The sequence below is a fragment of the Ramularia collo-cygni genome (assembly GCF_900074925.1).
Source record: "Ramularia collo-cygni strain URUG2 genome assembly, contig: RCC_scaffold22, whole genome shotgun sequence".
Lineage (NCBI taxonomy): Eukaryota > Fungi > Ascomycota > Dothideomycetes > Mycosphaerellales > Mycosphaerellaceae > Ramularia > Ramularia collo-cygni.
In genome coordinates, this window is record NW_019716276.1 from 151,740 (window position 1) to 170,024 (window position 18,285).

The window sequence follows — 18,285 nt, forward strand, 5'->3', positions numbered from 1 at the left end:
ACCGCTCGTCTGTGTCGATACAATTCATTGCCCTGTGAAATGCTCAAGGTGTAGAGACAGATTATGGCAGGCGGGAGAAGCGACGAAGGCCACCGCCACGACTCCCTCATTCCACATTCCAGATGTGTCCAGATTGCTCCAAACAGGTGACGGCATGAGTGGCGGATTCTTTCGGGAAGGTACGGTAAGGTAGGCAAGTAAATGGAAAGTGGATGTTGATGCCTCCTCGCTCTCAGGCAGCAATCGGCGGGAGCGATCTCCACACGACGTCAACCRAAGCATCAACCCAACATCTCGACCTCTGACTTACATCAACCGCCACTTCAACTTTCTCCATTCCAATCGCCAAACATTTCACCTTGACGACAGGATCACCATCATCAGCATGGATCCCAGCGACAAGGAAGAGGCGGACAGGGTAGGAAGATGCTCCACTGCGACCAAGGTTAGTATGGATAATTAATCAAGCGCGACAGATCCGGGCCAAACGTCTGGCCAAACTCGGCGGCACCCCCTCAGCGCAACCCAGCCCTTCCACTACTGCTGCATCACAGACAGATGGCACCGCCGGATCGTTACCACCACCTTCCTCCGCCGCTCCGATTTCGCAGTCAAATCCTCAGGCTACCACCGAGAAGAAGCCCGTCAAGATCAATGTCAGCAAGCCACGACCCAGCTCTCCATCAAAGAGAGATCGCGATGGCTCCGAGAAGCCACGAGACAATGGTACTACTCGTCCGCGCGCGAACAAGCCGGAGCGGGCGGCGGAGAGTGTGGAGGTCTGGCAGGATAGAATCCTGAAGCAAGCCATGCGGGTGACTCTTAGCCCGGAGGAGGTCGTCGACTCGAATGGTAATAAGCTCGCATTCTTGGCTAGCACGAGGCAGGACTTGGAGGATCAGAATGCGCCCATCCTCCTCAACGTGGAGGTGTTGGAGAGTGCCATTACAGAGGCTGCAGCACAGGCGGAAGACAAGAACATCTTCAAATACCTCCTCACATGCTTCAAGAGAGTATCACGGACCATTCGATCGACAAGATACACCGACGAAAACGATCCAAGGCACGACATCTTAAAGGAAGCTCGGAGACTTTGCATGAGCTACTGTGTATTCGCCATCACCATGCCGGAGATGTTCGGGGAGGATGTCGCAACCTCGAATGGTCTTGCCGATCATTTACTTGCCGAGCCGGAGTCGGATTATGGAATCTGTGCGGACTTTTTAACCCAGGCAAGCATTCTCATCGAAGAGGACGACAGTATCAAGGATGCCTTGACAGGAGCCGTGGAACAGCTCAGCACACAGCTGGCGGATATTGACATGTTGCAAGGCTATGAGCCATACGTGCGCGCGCTGCGAAACATCTTCCAATACCCCAAGCTCATCGATGCCATTTCACAATCCTCAATGTGGGCACCCTCCGATGTACAAGCGCAGGACATTGAGAAGAAGACTATCCTCGGACCATTCTTCCGCATCTCTCCCATGCAACAAGAACCAGCAAACAGCTACTTTCCTGCTCCGAAATCACAAAGCCGAGGGGACATTGCGAGCGCCCAGAATGCCGTGCGAATGAGTTTGCGAAACCATCAGGACAACTTGTTCGTGCTCACCAATGCGGTTGTAAAGAGCGGCCCTGCCCCACGTGAGCGCATCCTCGACTGGTTTGCAATGTGCGTCAACAAGAATCACAAGAAGCGTGCGATGCGCGTAGACCCCAGAACCGTCTCGAGTGACGGTTTCATGGTGAACGTCACCAACGCTCTTGACCGCTTGAGTGAACCATTCATGGACGCAACCTTCTCCAAGATTGAGAAGATTGATGTCGACTATCTTCGCCGTAACCCTCGTGTGGACATTTCCGAGGAGACGAAGATGAATGTGGACCAGAAGTCGTCGGACGAGTTCTACTCCAACAATGCAGATGGCAAGAACAACTTCATCTCGGAGGTGTTCTTCTTGACAGTCGCGGCTCATCACTATGGTACCGAAGCCGCGCAAAGCCGAGCCGATCTCATGAAGAAGAGCGTCAAGAGGTCTGAGGAAGATGTTAAGAGTTTCGAGGCGGAGCGACACAAGTACATCAATGTCCGTAAGCCCCTCCCCGCAATGCTAACACGATGACTGATAGCCAACCACAGGATCCGCGTTACCTGCAGCGCTACGAAGAGCATTTGGAGAAGATGAAGAAGATGATTGACAACACATGGAGTACAATTCACGCGACGAATGGCGTTCTTCAAGACGAGCAAACACAAAGTCGCTCCATGCAATTCATGCGATATGTGATTGTATGGTTACTTCGCCTGGCATCCGGACAGAATCTGCCCAAGAACAGCATCCAGCTTCCCTTACCGGAGGAGCAACCTCTTGTTTTCAAATGCTTGCCGGAGTACTTTCTCGAGGACGTTGTTGATAATTTCAAGTACATTTTCAACAACGTCCCAATGATTGTCACACCACAGCAGAGCTCTGAGGTGGTGGAAGTGTGTGTGACGTTTTTACAAAGCAGCGACTATGTCAAGAACCCCAGCATCAAGTCTGGTTTGGTAACCATTCTCTACTACGGCATCATGCCATATACTTCAAACCGGAAGTTGGGAGTTCTTGGCGATGCCCTCATCGGATCATCCTTTGCCAACAAACACCTTCTCCACGCGCTCATGCGGTACTACATCGAGGCCGAGAATACCGGCACGCACACTCAGTTCTTCGACAAGTTCAACATTCGTTATGAGATTTTCCAAGTCATTAAGCGGATTTGGGTCAACACTGTCTACCGTGAGAACTTGGCCAAGGAAGCCAAGGTCAACACCGAGTTCTTCGTGCAATTTGTCAACATGATCACCAACGATGCCACTTTCGTCCTGGACGAGAGCCTTACGAGTCTACAGAAGATCCACGAATTGAGCAAGGAGTTGAATGATTCTGCACATATGCAGGGGCTTTCCGAAGACCAGCGGAAGGAGAAGCAAGAGCTGTTGGATGATAGCAAGAGCAAAGCGAAGAGCTACATGGGTCTCACACGGGAGACCATGGAGACTTTGATTCTCTTCACCGAAGCTTTGGCGTCGTCCTTTGCGATGAAAGAGATTGTCACCCGACTTGCTGACATGTTGGATATGAATCTCGCCCTTATGGTCGGCCCGAAGAGTAGCAACTTGAAAGTCGACGAACCGGACAAGTACGACTTCCACCCCAAAGCACTCCTGTCGGATATTGTCAAAGTCTACACCAACCTCTCGAAACAGCAAAACTTCATCACCGCCATTGCTCGAGATGAGCGGTCTTACATTCCCAGCAACTTCGACCGCGCAATGAACATTATGAAGGATAAGGCGTTGAAGTCCCCAGATGAGCTGAAGTTGTGGGAGCAACTCTGCAAGGACGTCGCCGAAGCCAAGGCGCAGGATGAGCAGGAAGAAGAAGACCTCGGCGAGATTCCTGACGAATTCTTGGATCCTCTGATGGCAACCCTCATGACCGATCCGGTTATTCTTCCTATGAGCAAGAATACGATTGATCGAGCGACCATCCAGAGTCATCTCTTGAGCACTCCGATGGATCCTTTCAATCGGTCGCCGCTGAAGATTGGCGATGTCATTCCGGATGTGGAGTTGAAGGCCAAGATTGATGCGTGGAAGGCGGAGAAGAAGGCGGAGAGGCAGAGAGAGAGGATGGATGTTAGCGAGGGTTGAATCTTCATCGAGGGTTGACTTAAGATGGGTGATATGATAGAAATGCACTGCTACGAGACAGATGGCGCAGAAATTACGAGTGTCATGTTGAATGAGCAGGCAGAGCTATTGATAATGAGAGAATTATCAATCAAATCGCGCACTTGACGGCCTTATCCGTTGTTGTATAACGGGCCACTCTGCTAGTGATGAATTTCTAGCAGCTCCAGAGTCGTCGATTACGCGGAGAGCAAGGCCTAAAGACGTCATGGCGACAACTAAAGTAGAGGTGTCTTGTCTCGGTGAAAAATCCTCATATCAACAGCTCTGTGAATGAACATTGGCACTTCCAATACAGATCAACTATCGCCTAGTATGTCCATCCATTCATGGTGTGTGTATCCTATCGCTCGCTACTGGTACCCGCCACTTTTGCACGACGTAGACTTATAAGTTCCAGAGTGGTCATTTAATCAACCCTTTCTCCGGTCTTATTAAACGTAATAAAGTGAGTTCCTCGTATCATGAGTAGCGGCGATCGAGGACCTACCTGAACATTCACGCACGGCGCCAAGCCGCGCTAGAGAAACCCACGCTAAGGCTCCTACTTTCTTAAGCCCGCTTTCTGGAATCTTCATCAGATAATTACTACTATCTTGATGTTCGAAGTGTTTAAAGCCTTCCTTATAGTCAGATGACGCGATTCTGCATCTCTTGTAGGAAATTTGAAGGAATACCCGCCTTTATTACCATTTTTAAGCCTGAGGCAACGGAGACTGAGTTGACTTGCTTTTGAAACAGTACTAGGAGAAGGAGGAAACGAACGTTTTCTTCGAGTTTGATTTCTGCAACAATAGCTTTCTAGTGAGGCGCTTGTTTTATCGGCTGTTCATGCCTCAAGATCGAATCATTCACTTACAATGCCAAGACATTGCCCCTCTGAGACTCGCAACACCTTCCAAATCTTCTTACAGGCAACCCTCCGCGGAGAGGATGAATTACGATGTGAGGATTCTTTAGTTTTTTCTCTCTAATGCTACGGCTTAGAAGGGTGTATAAAGAGGTTCGGAAGGCTGCTGTTGGGAGCGGTGGGGTCCTTTATCACTACCATCACTCCCTCCCTCACCACTACTTCCATCACCACCACCCCCACCATCATCACCACCATCCCTTTCCTCAACGTCCTCCTCCTCATCCATACTCCTCAAACGATCCACAACGCGCCTCACCCTTTCCAAATCCTCCTCACTAACGCCCCCTTGAGCGATCCACCTCCATTCCACATCCCCCTTCCAAACCTCCAACATACGCTTCCTGCCCATACACTTGTAAAAAGCATTCACGGCCGCGAAAGCCAGCGATCGAGTGAAGTACGTCGGTCGAAGCGTTTCCATAATGGGAGGACCTTCTTCTTCTTCTTCTTCTTCTTCTTCTTTCTCTTTCATTTCGGCAAACTGTTCCCCAAGATTGTCATCATCATGATCAGAAGGAGAAGGAGAAGAAGGAGGAGGATCGTCCAAACTCCCCATCGTCTCCCCCCAAATCTCCTCCAAAACCCTCCAATTCCACTCCCCACCCACATATCCTCCAAACTTGGCAAACCCTCTCAGAAACCCCACCCACACACCGCCATACACGTGAAATCCCCTCCCTCGCATCTCCTCAACCAATTCCCTGGCCCGTGCCAACTCACCACATTCCACCGACCAAGCAATGAGGATGCGATAAGTTCTGGCGTCGGGTTCAATCGGAGCAGACTGCTGCACCGCATCCCTCTTTCCCCTCGAACTGAATGTGCCGCCGAAGAAGGAACTTTCGTGCCGACTTTCCTCGTCTCGCAAGCGTTTTGCTTCGGCATCCAGGCGGAGGCCCGTAGCTTTCCATTCCCTCCAATCTTTCAACGCGTCGCCTCCAAACTTTTCTTCGTGGAGTTTCTTCATGCGCAAAAAGACGGAAGTCGCCGCTCCCGGTTCCCCGGCTCGCAGTAAGGAGAGAATGACACAATTCAACACGGCCGTATCCACAATCTCCCCGGCTTCGACCAATTCCCGAAAGGCGGCGCGCACGCCCTCGCCATCCCTCCGCATACCGGCATGATAAATGACACTGGTGCGGAAGAATCGATTGAGGGGCAAACCTCTCGTCTTCAATTCCTGCTCAATGGTCCCGGCCAAAGCGAACCTGCCGGCTTTGACGGCCAAATCATAGAGGATATTAAACGTGACTTCCGTAGCTTGTACCCCTCCCTGCTCCATCCTCATCCACACGCTCACGGCACTCTTGACCTCCTCGGAGGTGACATGGCGCATCCAACGTCCGGCGAAACTGATGGCGGAATTCCAGACGGTGGCGTCTAGCTTCTCGTTGGGACGGGCATCGAGGACTTGAYTGAGTAGGGAGAAGTAGCGGGACATGGCGGCGTCGTGGGAGTTTTTGAACTCGGTCCAGGTCAAGTGGTTGAACATGCGGGTGAGGGTGTTGGGGGTGAGGTAGACGGGTTGTGGCGATGGGAGGGTCAAGTAGGTCGACCAGAGGAGGTTGAGGGAGATGTGGCCGAGGGGTTGATTGAGAAGGCGGCGGAGGGATTTGAGGGCTCGGAGGTGCGTTTCGTGATCTGGGTGGTCTTGGGGGAGGTCGAGGGCGAGGACGCGGTGCGTTGGTGGGGAGTCCTCTTGTTGGGATTCCTGAGCGGGAGTGAGGGTCAGACGGGATGCCAGCGGATAATATGGTTGGGCTTGTTCCTGGTCTTGTTCTTGAGAATGGCGGTCATGGTAAATGTCCACCAGATCGTGGTATTCCTCGCGACTGATTTGTGGGGAGGGAGAGGGAGGATGAGGATGAGGATGGGGTGGAGTGGAGTATGGACGACGTTGGAGCCCATTCCTCCTCTTCTTCCCCTCTTCCTCCTCTTTCGCTCGGTGCCGGCGACATGTTCCCGCCGTGACCAGACCGCGGATGAAAATGACTTCGATGGATTGGGATTGGGACGGACATGGTCGGGCATTGCGAGTGATTYTCGTCATGGCCGGGGCTATCGGGGCAAAAACGCGTCGGAGGGACATGAACAGCCACAAGCCTCCATCATCGCGTAGCGTTCATGGAAAGGTCGGGGATGCTTGCTGAAAGGAAGGATGAAGATATAAGGTACATGTAGGTAGTTCAATCGCGTGTACAATCAATCGAATGCGCCCCAACTTTCAATTCCTCACCCCCGAAATCTCCCCGCACATTTCACCTCCAAACACCTCCAAGCATCATCAATCAATCAACTGCACATCATTCCAACATGGGCCGCCACTCCTTTGCCGCCCAAAATATCAACAAAACCAGTCAATACCTCCTCGCCGCCAAACGCCTCCTCAATCCCCCACCCGCATTCACTCCCTTGGCAACCTTCCCGCCCTCGACCCGTCTAGTCCGCCCTCCGAAACAACGCTCCGCCAAACCCGGTTCCCGGCGTACATCGCGCCTCTTCGCACCCCTCAAAATCGCCTACGAGGAAGACCGTCTACGATGGGAATACTTCAACGATCACCCGTGGGAACTCGCACGTCCGCGGATCATTCTCGAGAGTGATGGTAAAGATCACCAACGCTGGGATTGGAGTTTACCGTTGGATTTCGGCTTGTTGAGACCTGCGGTAAGGGATGGGGAGGAGAAGGCGTGGGATCGCGTCATGGCCAGGCAGGGTGGCAGGCCGATTAATGGAGAGGCGTATGTTCCTTCCATGGATTGTAATATGTATTGGATGGCAAATGCTAATTGAAGGACATGTGAGGGAACAGGGTGATTCAACGCCAACAATACCTCATGCACAAACAATCCCTCTCCGAAGCCGCCGCTTACGATCGCGCGCGCAAAGAACTCTATCGTTTCCGCCACGCTCGAGAAATCGAACAGCGCGTCGCACGTGAGGAGGCCTTGTCCACGGGAGCATATTTCGGTCCCGGACCCCTACAAACGGGTATGCATGTGGAAGATCAAATGTATGAGCAGTGGAAGGCATGGGCGCAAAATGAAATCCAGGCGCAAAAGGCGCTGGCGGGTTCCGCGTATACGGGGGCGGAGGAGGAGGTGGGATTGGATGCTGAGGGTGGAGAGGAGAGTGCGGCGTTGGAGGAGGTCGCGGGGAGTGTGCCGGGGAGTAGAGGAGGGGTTACTGCTCGGGGAGGTGCGGCGGTGCATGCTTGAGTTGAGGAATGAGGAGTGTATGTGTATGTGTATGATCAGTGGAATTTGGGATGAGTATTCCCTGCTACGCTATGCTATACTGTACAGAACGGAACAGAACAGAACAAAGCGATTCATGCTGGTTTCTTCCATCTATAATGTCGATTCACTCTCTTTCCATATATGTCAAGGCAGGAGAGACAATACCGGTAAATTGGTGATGGTGTACACCGGAATTCTCAACACAACTTGTGAATCTCCTTCTCAATTGTCTGTCTGACACATATCTATCTATTCCTCTGCAATCCCAAAAGTCTTAACCATCCATTCATGCTTCCATGCGTTCTTTCATTCCCAGAAACTCCTCGCTATACCCGCAGCACAATCAAAAAACACTATCAATCATCCATCACTCCATCAACTCCACCGGCGGCCTCGCAGTCCTCTCCAACTTCAACCCACTTCCCTCCACAGGCGTCAACGGCAACGGACTCATCGTCGTATCCTCAACCGCAATCGCCGGCAAATCCGGACTATCCCCAAACTCCTCCGGGTCATACACCACCGTACTCCCCGCTCCCAACGTCGCCGCTCTCTTCCTCCCCGAACCTTTCCTCTCAGCGAACGTCCCCGAACTCTGCTGATACAACGCATCATCAGCACTAGGTCTCGCGGTCAAATTCGCCAACGCAGAAGCCAGATCCTCGGCATGCACGTCTTTGTTCGGGGGTCCTTCATTGCGCATTTCCCAGCCCATGGGCGGGGAGGGCGGGGGAGAGATGAAGAATAAGCGGGAGGATTTCGGGGCTTGAAGATGTTGATCTTGGGGGTCTTCGATGCGGGTGTTGGCGCCAAAGTAGACGCGGATGCGATCTCCGAGAACGGTTTCCCCGTCGAGGAGTTGGCGGACGGCGATGGCGTCGGCGACGGTGTGGAAGGTGACGATGATGCGGCGCATGGATTTCAAGGGCGAGAAGGTGTGGATTGGAGCGTGGGCGTTGATGGCTTGGGTGATGGATTCCAAGTTGATGGCGGTGAAGATTGCCGGGGTGGTGAGGTTTGTTATGAGGAGGGTGTTGCTTGGTGGGGCCGGGGTGGAGAGTTGAGGGAGTGAGGAGAGATCGATGGAGAGGTTGGGGCTGCGGCGGCGAGAGTGTGGGGGTGTTGGTATGGCTTGCATGGTGAGGGTGGCCATTTGTGTTTTGTTGTTGGTTGGTTTGTAGGTGAGGTGGAAGAGAGGAGAGGAGAGTAGATAGATATGGTGGGTGAGGTTGAGGATGTGGCGAGCTTGGTTGGTGCAACCTCGGGCTTTGTCTGCGTCTTATCTCCAGAAAGTCTTTCTCGTTTCAATTGTTTGATGAATGAAGAAGATGTGAACGGAAGAAGAAGAAAGTCAGCGGCTTATGTCTCTCCCCATCCAACGAGGCGGAGCAACACAGCGTGTCCAGACGTTTCTGTCACCTCCCTCGCCAAGCATATCCTTGCCCTTTGGCCCTTGGTTGGCTCACTGCTGCGCCTCGCTGCTCTACCTTACTTTATCCATCCCGCGCGCGGATGCGAGTGCGGACCTGCTCCGTCTCGCAGAAACAAGCCGCTCCGTCCCGCCCCGGCAGATTCATCAACTTCCATTAACTTTCACCTTGATCCGAACTGATGCGATGCGAGCGAGCATGTCCGGCTTGGACTTGGCTTGCATCATGAAGAAGTCGTCTTGCTTATCATGCACAATTCCCCTATCATGCCGTGCTACGGCTCGGGAAGGAAGGAAAGGTAAGACGACGGAGCCTCCCTTCCGCGTCACACGATATTCATCACACATCATGGCTCATGGCTCTAAGTGGTCATTCTTGGTCTTGGTCTTGGTCGTCATGGTACTAGGAAAAGTTTGGGCGGAGCCTTGGTTGAAAGAGACACACGTCTCACATTACCACCTTCCATTCATCATCCAAAACTAGGCGGTGCAACAACTAATAATGATGATCAATAAACTTGAATCAAATGATTCACGTGCACTGATCACATAGTAACGTTCAGTGTTCACATGTTCGGCAGATCGATCGCTGCTGCGAAAGCTTGCTTGACGTCCGAGTTTTTTGGTTTGAAGAACAAGAAATGGTGGAAGCTGGGTTGGTTTGAACCTCTGTCCCTGATATTCATCACCGTGATATTGTGGCTTAGAGTCTCAGACCTTGGTTTCTATCGTCGACCAGGCTCTCAAGATCGAATCGAATCGATACCACACCGCTACTACGCCGGCTGTTGGAGTTATATTACTATGGTAGAGAACAATACTGCTAACGATACCTCTGAATAAAAGGCGTCTGTCTGTCTGTCTGCTGATTTCATGTATCTGGACCTCTGAAAGTTTGGAGAAAAGTTAGGCTTAAAATTTGAATCCCGTGCGAGGCGACGTGGGATGAGGAGATGAAGGATACCATGAATGATACACCTAATTTCGAAGAAGACCATCTATGAACATTAACAACTCTCCTCTACCCTCCCACATCCTCCAAGCCCAGAAAACGCCCGCTCACCCACCCCACTCAAATCCAACAATCCTCATGAATGAACTGCTAGCAATAACATCACACCTCCCGATCAATCACCCAGCTCCCGATCAATCACTCCATCACCCAATCAATCATCCCAACCTGCTCGTAAACCTCCCCTCCGACTTCCCCACCCTCCGAGGCCGCAAAAAAGAAGAAACACCCTCACCAACCCTCTCCGGCGCATCTCTCGAATCAAAAGTCCTCGATTCATCRACGGTGAAATGCACGCTTTTCCTTCTGTGTGGTATAATCTTCTTCTTCACATGTCCATATCCCTGCTCCTGTCCTCGTGTCGGTGGTGCGTTGCAAGCTGTAGTTGAAGAAGATGAGGCTGGAGGGAATGATGAAGATGTTGAAGAGCGGGAATCGTGAGAATATCTCCCCTGTTCTCGGGACTTGAGAGGAGGAGGAGGATTGTAAGGTGTTGTTCTGCGGGGAGGATTTCCTCGAGGAGGAGGGGTGTATGGTAAAGGTTTTCGCTCTTGATATTGCTGTGGTGGTTGCGGCGCTTGAGAAACGGCAGGCAAGGGAGGAGGAGTCATATTCCTCGACCAGGCTTCGATTGAAGAGCGGATTATCGGCATGGTTTGTGTTGTTTTCGGGGATATTAAAAGTTTCTCTCTTAGGGTGCGACGGAGGCTGGATGGATAAGGTAGAAGAAGAAGGAGAGGTAGAAGTGGTGGTTGGTTAGTGGCAGGCTGCTTCGTAGGTCCTCTCTCTGTGGTTTGTGGTGCGGTTGGAGTTGGAGTTGTGGATGTGATGTGATGTGATGGGAATGTCCGAATTCGTGCGACCCAACGATACGGATGCGGATGATGTGGAGTCGAAAGCGTGGCGGACACGTTGTTGTGCAGGGTAGGTAGTTCTGAGGGTTGAAGTGGAAGGAGGTGCCAATGTAGCTTTCCGAAGGTGGGAGTTTGGAAAAGGAAGGAGGGAAGGATTGTCATGCATGTGTTGGGGACCTACCTCGGGACCTTTTTCTGGGGTGTGGTTTGTCTCAGCAGACCTGGTGGGTGTTTCTCGCTCTATTCACCGCTGCGAGTGAGAATCATCTCGGTCATCCTGCCAAATGGGGCCCTTTAGTGTTATCATCAATCTCACCCGTTCCTCGGGCTGGGTGGTTCATGACTTTTATTGTCGCTCCGTTCATGCTGCATGGGAATGCGCTCTATATCCTCCACGCAAGCATCGATCCCTTCCCCCTTACTCTTCAATCGTCTTGATCACCTCCCATCCACCCTTGAGCTTCTCCTTCCACAAGCTGACCCGGTTATCTCCACACGACACGGCCAGGACATTTCCCGCCATGCTCCAGCTCACCCTCCACACCACGACATCCAAGTTCAACTCCTCACTCTTCCACGCATTCGCATCGCCGACATTTCCACCCGCCGCCAACGTCCATATCCTGACGGTGTGATCTTGTGATGCGCTGGCAATGTAGGACTTGGACAAGGGAGTGGCCGACCACGCGACATCCCTCACCCAATCGGAGTGACCGTGCAAGGTGGTGACGTTGTCATAGCTCTGTGTGGTGGAGTTGAACTCCCAAATCTTGACCAAATTGTCACTTCCTCCCGTGACGAAGCGTCGGACGGGGGATGGTGTCTGACCGGGAGCTTGGGCGGAAGTGAGTTGGCCGGGGAGGATGGCGGGGGACCAGCTCACGGCATTGACACCACTTCCATGAGCGGGGAAGATGGTGTGGGAGAAGGTGTTGTTTTCGAAGCTGAGGACGCTGACTTTGCCATCGCTACTCGCAGCGGCTAGATGACAGCCGGTGTCGGGAGGCGACCAGGCGACGAGGTTGACGGAAGCGGTGTGCAGGGTAAATTCGTAGATGCGCTGCCAGGCGCCATTCTGTTCGCGCCAGATGAGGATACGGCCGTCGTAGGAGGAGGAGGCGAGGATGGTTCCGTATTTGGGATGGGCCCACGACACACACCACACGGCCCCTTCATGCCCTTTGAGCGTTTCCGTCAGGCGGTGTTGATCACCGTCGATTTCAAACATTTTGATCGTCTTGTCGGAGGAACATGTCGCCAGTCGTCGGCCGTAGTAGTCGAGGACCGCATCGTGCTAGATGGATATACTGTTAGCCAGACCATCCCCCCATCTCATCCTCTCCCAGCATGACATACAATCATGTCATCGTGACCCGAGTTGGAGATGACTTGCGCCTGGAGAGGGTTAGCAAGGAGACGGCGATGGATTGAGGATTGGATGAAGCCAACCATYTTGTGGAAAGGTGATTTCTTTGATCAATCCAGTGGCGTTGAATGTCGGATGTAGGGATCGGTGATGTACACAATCCTCAAGAACAAAGTAATTCCCCTCAACACAACACGTAGGAGACACGTCCCTCACTTTCCAAGCGTGAAGAGCATCACATCACCTCCACATCCCATCGGGAGGGAAGTCACCGGCGCGGACCGAACCTTGGTTGTGCAGGACTGTGCAGGATTGTGCAACACTGGATTGTCATGTGCAAAAGCCTCGGCTGGGTTCGGTGATTGCTCGACTCGGACTTTGACCTCGTGCAGCTCATCTTTCTCTGTCTATTCCATCCCATCCACCTTCTTGAAGTAACCCGACATGGCGGAAGCGGCATGTGGACCGTCGAATGCGCTTTCGCAGTTCAAGCAACATCAAGCCGTCGATCGATCCCTCCAACAAGACCGACTCACCAACCGCCACTTGACTCGCGGCGGGCCCCAAAACTTCCGCTCCACCAACCCCAACGCTGCTCATCTCGACGCCGATTTCGAAGCCTTTCAAGCCGGTTTTACCCCGCCAGTGCTGGATCATGGCCTGCTCTTGCACAACAACTTTCCCGTTCAATCCTCACATCCACATCCACATCAACACCAACATCCCCAACCCCAAGAGACACCATCGTGGGCGAATGACTTCCAACACCTCCAAATCTCCTCCCCGAATGCATCTTCCTCGAATTGGGCCCAAGGATTTCAGCAACACATTGCACAAGGTGCGCCTCGAGCTCAGGCGTCAATACAATCTTCCCCGGCCTTTCAACAACAAGCGAGATATGGTCGGACGGGCTTTCAACCCTCCTTCACCCCACAGCAGAACTACCTCGGAAATGGCATGCAATCCAAAGGAAAGGAGCCGGTCATGGCGGAACAATTCGACGAGGCGGCATTCGAACGAGCCTTTGACATGGCCAAGGAGGACATGAWGGCAGATGTGGAGCAGGAGCAACAATCCATGCAAGATGATCACGATTTGGAAGCCATGATTGAGCGTGTAGAAGCTGCAACAGAGCAAGAAGCCACGAAAATGTTGAATCAAGTAGCTCAAGAAGATGAGCGATTCTGGAGGCCCGAAGATACAATCCACGGTAGTGATATCGAACACCAACCATTGTATGAACCCATCCACGACGAACAGCGCCCCATCCAAGACGAGCAACGACCATCTCACCACGACGATGACCAACTCGCCGCCACARCCCAAGAACTGCTGGAAAAGGTCTCYCACGACCAATCGGACAAGTTCAAAAACAGCCAATTCCTCTCTCTCATGCGCAAACTCCGCGATCGGGAAGTTCGCGTGGAAGGAGATCAAATGGTTGAGACTACTGCTGTTAGTCCCACCATCACCACCTCCACCTCCACTTCCACTCCTGCTGCTGCTATACCTTCATCTTCATCACACCATCACACCCCACTGATGCAGTCTCGTGATGCCGATTACGAGTTCGACCATTGGGAGTCTCCTTACACGTGATAAAGCCGTACAATGCGACATACATGGAGTGAATCGCTGACAATCTTTGTGAGTTAGGCGAACGCCACATCCTCCGACAATGGAGCAACACTAAACGCCTCTTCTGCTAGCATCTCCAACCCTTTAGGAATGGGATATCAACAACCTCATCTTGTAGATACCCGACCGCCTGAATATGGAATCCCTCCACATGAACAAGACCTCGATTCCGGGCGTCATCTAATCCATCCGAATGATGGGCAGGATGTGGTGGATCTTCTCGAGCAACCTGGCGCAATGGCCGAGGTGGAAGAGAGTGTGCCCGAGGATGCCATGCCGGAAGATTACCAGACGGATGATATGGGTGAGTTTCCCTCTCCCATTCATCATCATGCATTTGCACCTTCTTCGCAGAACGCTTCCCTGGTGGAAATGCTATACGGAGACAGTGCAGTCCTTTCCACTCCTTCTCCGCTGAAGCTGGGAGGTTGAAAGTTCTAGATGATGATRACTATGATCCTTCTTTTGCCGAACTCGCGTATGCTTTGGGGGAGTGGGATCACAACATCGAAGACCTCTGAAAATTTCTCATTGACGGATACTGTGGAGTAGATTCGGAGTTTCTCATGACTTCCCCTTTCTTTCGGCCTGGAGGTGGGGAAGGGGGGAATTTGTCGATTTGACTAGATCAGGAGGATCAAGATCACGATGATGATGATAATGATGATGTCGGTGGTGAAGATGGAAATAGGTATACGCCCTGGYCGGACGCGTATGTGGAGCGGAATGCTGCCGGGTGCTTTTTCCGGAGGAGTGGAAGGGGATTCATTGAGGGGCTTGCTGTCGTTGTGTGATCKACGCGCAACGAGAGGTAATGGAAGCATCTCAAGAGGTCGAGTTAAGGGAAACTTAGGGAGAATGGACCATGCTTGAATTGAGCTAGGAGGGACATCCAATCCTCGAGCTCCATATCATGGCTTGACCACACGATCTACCTGTATCCCGGTCATAAGTTTCCCACCTTTGAGAACGAAACGCTTCCCCTGTTTTCGTTGTTCGGACACTTTTGTACTTTGAGACGCCTTCGAGATGCGCTTCTAAAAGGTCATGTTGTAGCGTGGGAATATCTCGGTCTTTCGAAGAGGCGGAAGGTTGGAGAGGCGGATTGTTGATGGAAATGGAGATAGATGGTGGTTGTACATTGAGTATGAGTTTGAGTTTGAGTAGTAAAAGGGGTTCTTTCACTGCTTTATATCAATCCCTTCTGGTAGACTCTACACGGGTTATATCTCACTTTCTGACCTCTATCTCTCCCGGCATCTACATCCTCCTCCCTCCTCCCATTAACACCCTCAGATCTTTCCCCATGACCGCTGAATAGTCAAATTACGCATAGAATAGAATCGGACATCTTTACGTAGCCGAAACAGTTTCTTCACGATATCATCGCCTCCTTAGCCTATAACTTTCCCATCCTCGGTGGTTGATRAGCGGAATGCTTCACGCGTGATTTTCTCCTTTTCAATGTCGTTGAGATCATACCTGTAGGAAGGACAAAGTTAGCGATGGATGTAGGTTTGAAGGGATTAGTTGTGCAGAGTAGCTGTAGAGGGCGTTTTTCTGGCTGACTGGCTAGCTGGCAGATTCTATCTTTCGGATCGCTGTATGAGAGAGAGAACGTATGGAATGGACTTACCAATGCGAAGCAACGTGCGCGTCATCTCCGAATAGCGTGCCGATTTCTTCGAGCGTTCGGCCTTTGGTTTCCTGTGTTTTGGTATRGCTTATTAGTTACGTTCCTCGTAATATACAGGATAGGATAGGACAGGACAGGACAGGACAGGGAGATATGAAGCAAAGGCACTTGCAGGAAAGAGAAGATAGATCATAGCGATATAAATCGCAGATGGAATGATCAGGACACTATACAGATGTATCTTGTCAGTACGGGCGAGAAATTGTGATAGATAGGAGGAGACCCAACAGGTAAAATTTCCATCCGATGTCATTCAATGCCACGGGAGCTCCCACGAGCGTAATTTCCGAAGCGAGGAAGAAGAAGGATAATCCCCACGCTGTTCCTTGAGAACGTAGATGATTGGGCCAGATTTCGCTTACGTAGACCTATGAATCCCGCGAAGAGGAAAAGGTGTCAGTGGAAGTGTATTTTGGCTTGCGATGGATGTGGCAAACGAACGTATTGAGTAGCGTCGACGAAGAAACACCACCAGAAAATGTATAACCAGATGAAGAAGACTGCGGCGTTGAGACCGGCGGTGTTTGTAGTGTTGAGGAAACTTGCCGTCATGGCGCAGAGGAAGATGAGGGATATCTGTACGCGACACACATCGACGAAAGTCAGCGGAGCTCTTCTCATTGATAGATGGATGAATGGATAGATGTTCGACAACTCACCGTACACCCCGTAGCACCAATCAACAAGAAAGTCCTCCTCCCAAATCTATCAATATACAGCGCCGTCCACACATTTCCCAGCAGCGTAAACGTCGTCCAACACGCATTCAACAACAACGGCACAGACCCCTCAAACCCCAAACTCGCATAAATCAACACTCCATAATTCGTCATGACGAAGATTCCCAAGAATTGATTCCCCCACATCATAATAGCTCCCACAGCCGCTCGTTTCTGATTCGGTCTACCCCTGAAAATCTCAAAGGGACGAGTGGGGAATTGTTTATCCAGTTCGAACTGTTGCTCCATGAGGTAGAATTCCTGTCTCGCGATAGTGTGATGGGGATCGTTGGGAGTGGCGTGTAGACGTTCGACGATGGAGAGGGCTTCTTCGCGTCGATCTTGCGCGAGCAGCCAGCGGGGGGAAAAGGGGATCAGGGTACTTCCTGCCAGGACGATCATGGGAGGGATGCATTGCAATGCGAGGGGGAAGCGCCAGGCGAAGGTGGCGTGCGGGGAGGTCGAGGGGAAGTAATAGCATGCGTAGCCTGTTACATGTCAGATTGAAGTGGTTGGGGAAAATCGTGAAAGGGCGTGGTGTGATTGTTGATATACCCATCCAACCCGCCCAGCCGTAGCCGATGGCATAGAAGACTCCCGTGACGCACATCATAGCGCCTCGGATATCGGCCGTGCTGATTTCTCCTTGATACATCCTTTCCAATACATGTCAGTCAGCTACCGAAACCCTCGTCCTGATTGATAGATGATTTGACTCACGGAACCACCACAGCAAGCGTCCCGGCTCCCACTCCAGCAGCCAAGCGTCCCGCATAAAACATTCCAATACTCACAGACCCAGCACAGAGAGCTCCGCCAATAATCAACACCCCACAACCAATCTGAATGGTTCGTTTCCTTCCCACGTAATCCGCGGCCCAAGCACTCAACGCACACCCCAAAATGGCTCCCGCGGAGTTCAACCCGTTGAGTCCGCCGATGATGTTCGTCGTATGAGCATATCCCGGCTCTCCTGCGGCTGGGAGGTTGAAGTAGGTGTAGACTGTACGAACGATATTAGATGCAGTCGTGGTGGGAGAGGAGACATCTCACAACTCGGTTGCCCGACTGTACTTCCAATCACGGCGAGTCCATACGCAGTAGCTAGTGTCCCCAAGGCAACAAACACAACCACCAGGAGATTATATGTGTTTACCGTAGACTTTGCCATTCCGAACATCGTGTTAGTGTTACAAGATGAAAGATGAACAACGAACAAATGTTTAAGCTCTCCATCTCATACGCTCACCAAGCATCATTGGCTACCATGCTGGGATTCTAAACATTCTCCCGAGGTTCTGGTATGGTTAACATGCTTTCTCCGCACGTGGTGTTACCGATCTACGACACGCGAGAGCGGGGTTGGAACCTGCATTGTTTTCACCCGAAGGATCAATCTGCAGCGGAGGTGGTTCCGTGTGGGCGGTCTTCGTGCTTCTCGAAGAATGATTGGGTTTCTGTTCCGGAYATGTTTCGTGTTGATGTTGAAAGGGATTGGCTTCGTGAGCAATTTGTGTTTTGTGAGTGCGAGAGAGGAGATTGGAAGGGAGGCAAGAAAATGACTTTGCAACAACGTATAGCAGCGTACAAAAGAGGAACGATCAGATCCAATCCACCTGATGTAAAGCTGGCTTGTTCTCTTGACGAGCAAGGACTCATTTGAGACTTACCATAAGTAGA

The 18,285-nt window shown here is 51.7% G+C and overlaps 7 protein-coding genes; 3 read left to right on the plus strand and 4 right to left on the minus strand.

Annotated features, from left to right (window-relative positions):
- Positions 1-385: 385 nt before the first annotated feature.
- On the plus strand, positions 386-3,700 carry RCC_10380 (related to ubiquitin fusion degradation protein-2; the record flags this gene model as incomplete). XM_023775610.1 has 3 exons in its annotated part: positions 386-418; positions 477-2,090; positions 2,144-3,700. 3 exons carry the CDS (start codon positions 386-388, stop codon positions 3,698-3,700), a joined length of 3,204 nt encoding a protein of 1,067 aa, XP_023631378.1.
- A 1,022-nt stretch (positions 3,701-4,722) lies between these two features.
- On the minus strand, positions 4,723-6,702 carry RCC_10381 (uncharacterized protein; the record flags this gene model as incomplete). The annotated part of the gene is made up of 1 exon (XM_023775611.1): positions 4,723-6,702. The coding sequence occupies one exon, from the start codon at positions 6,700-6,702 to the stop codon at positions 4,723-4,725; it is 1,980 nt and encodes a 659-aa protein (XP_023631379.1).
- Positions 6,703-6,965: 263 nt separating this feature from the next.
- On the plus strand, positions 6,966-7,870 carry RCC_10382 (related to 37S ribosomal protein S25, mitochondrial; the record flags this gene model as incomplete). XM_023775612.1 has 2 exons in its annotated part: positions 6,966-7,393; positions 7,465-7,870. The coding sequence occupies 2 exons, from the start codon at positions 6,966-6,968 to the stop codon at positions 7,868-7,870; spliced, it is 834 nt and encodes a 277-aa protein (XP_023631380.1).
- Positions 7,871-8,258: 388 nt separating this feature from the next.
- Positions 8,259-9,029, minus strand: RCC_10383 (related to inhibitor of calcineurin; the record flags this gene model as incomplete). The annotated part of the gene is made up of 1 exon (XM_023775613.1): positions 8,259-9,029. One exon carries the CDS (start codon positions 9,027-9,029, stop codon positions 8,259-8,261), a length of 771 nt encoding a protein of 256 aa, XP_023631381.1.
- A 2,575-nt stretch (positions 9,030-11,604) lies between these two features.
- On the minus strand, positions 11,605-12,638 carry RCC_10384 (probable Protein transport protein sec13; the record flags this gene model as incomplete). XM_023775614.1 has 2 exons in its annotated part: positions 11,605-12,480; positions 12,543-12,638. The coding sequence occupies 2 exons, from the start codon at positions 12,636-12,638 to the stop codon at positions 11,605-11,607; spliced, it is 972 nt and encodes a 323-aa protein (XP_023631382.1).
- Positions 12,639-12,996: 358 nt separating this feature from the next.
- Positions 12,997-14,813, plus strand: RCC_10385 (uncharacterized protein; the record flags this gene model as incomplete). XM_023775615.1 has 3 exons in its annotated part: positions 12,997-14,007; positions 14,209-14,494; positions 14,743-14,813. 3 exons carry the CDS (start codon positions 12,997-12,999, stop codon positions 14,811-14,813), a joined length of 1,368 nt encoding a protein of 455 aa, XP_023631383.1.
- Positions 14,814-15,584: 771 nt separating this feature from the next.
- On the minus strand, positions 15,585-17,785 carry RCC_10386 (related to MFS sugar transporter; the record flags this gene model as incomplete). XM_023775616.1 has 9 exons in its annotated part: positions 15,585-15,672; positions 15,827-15,897; positions 15,999-16,053; positions 16,115-16,254; positions 16,328-16,462; positions 16,546-17,093; positions 17,161-17,261; positions 17,326-17,608; positions 17,659-17,785. The coding sequence occupies 9 exons, from the start codon at positions 17,783-17,785 to the stop codon at positions 15,585-15,587; spliced, it is 1,548 nt and encodes a 515-aa protein (XP_023631384.1).
- Between the last annotated feature and the right edge of the window lie 500 nt (positions 17,786-18,285).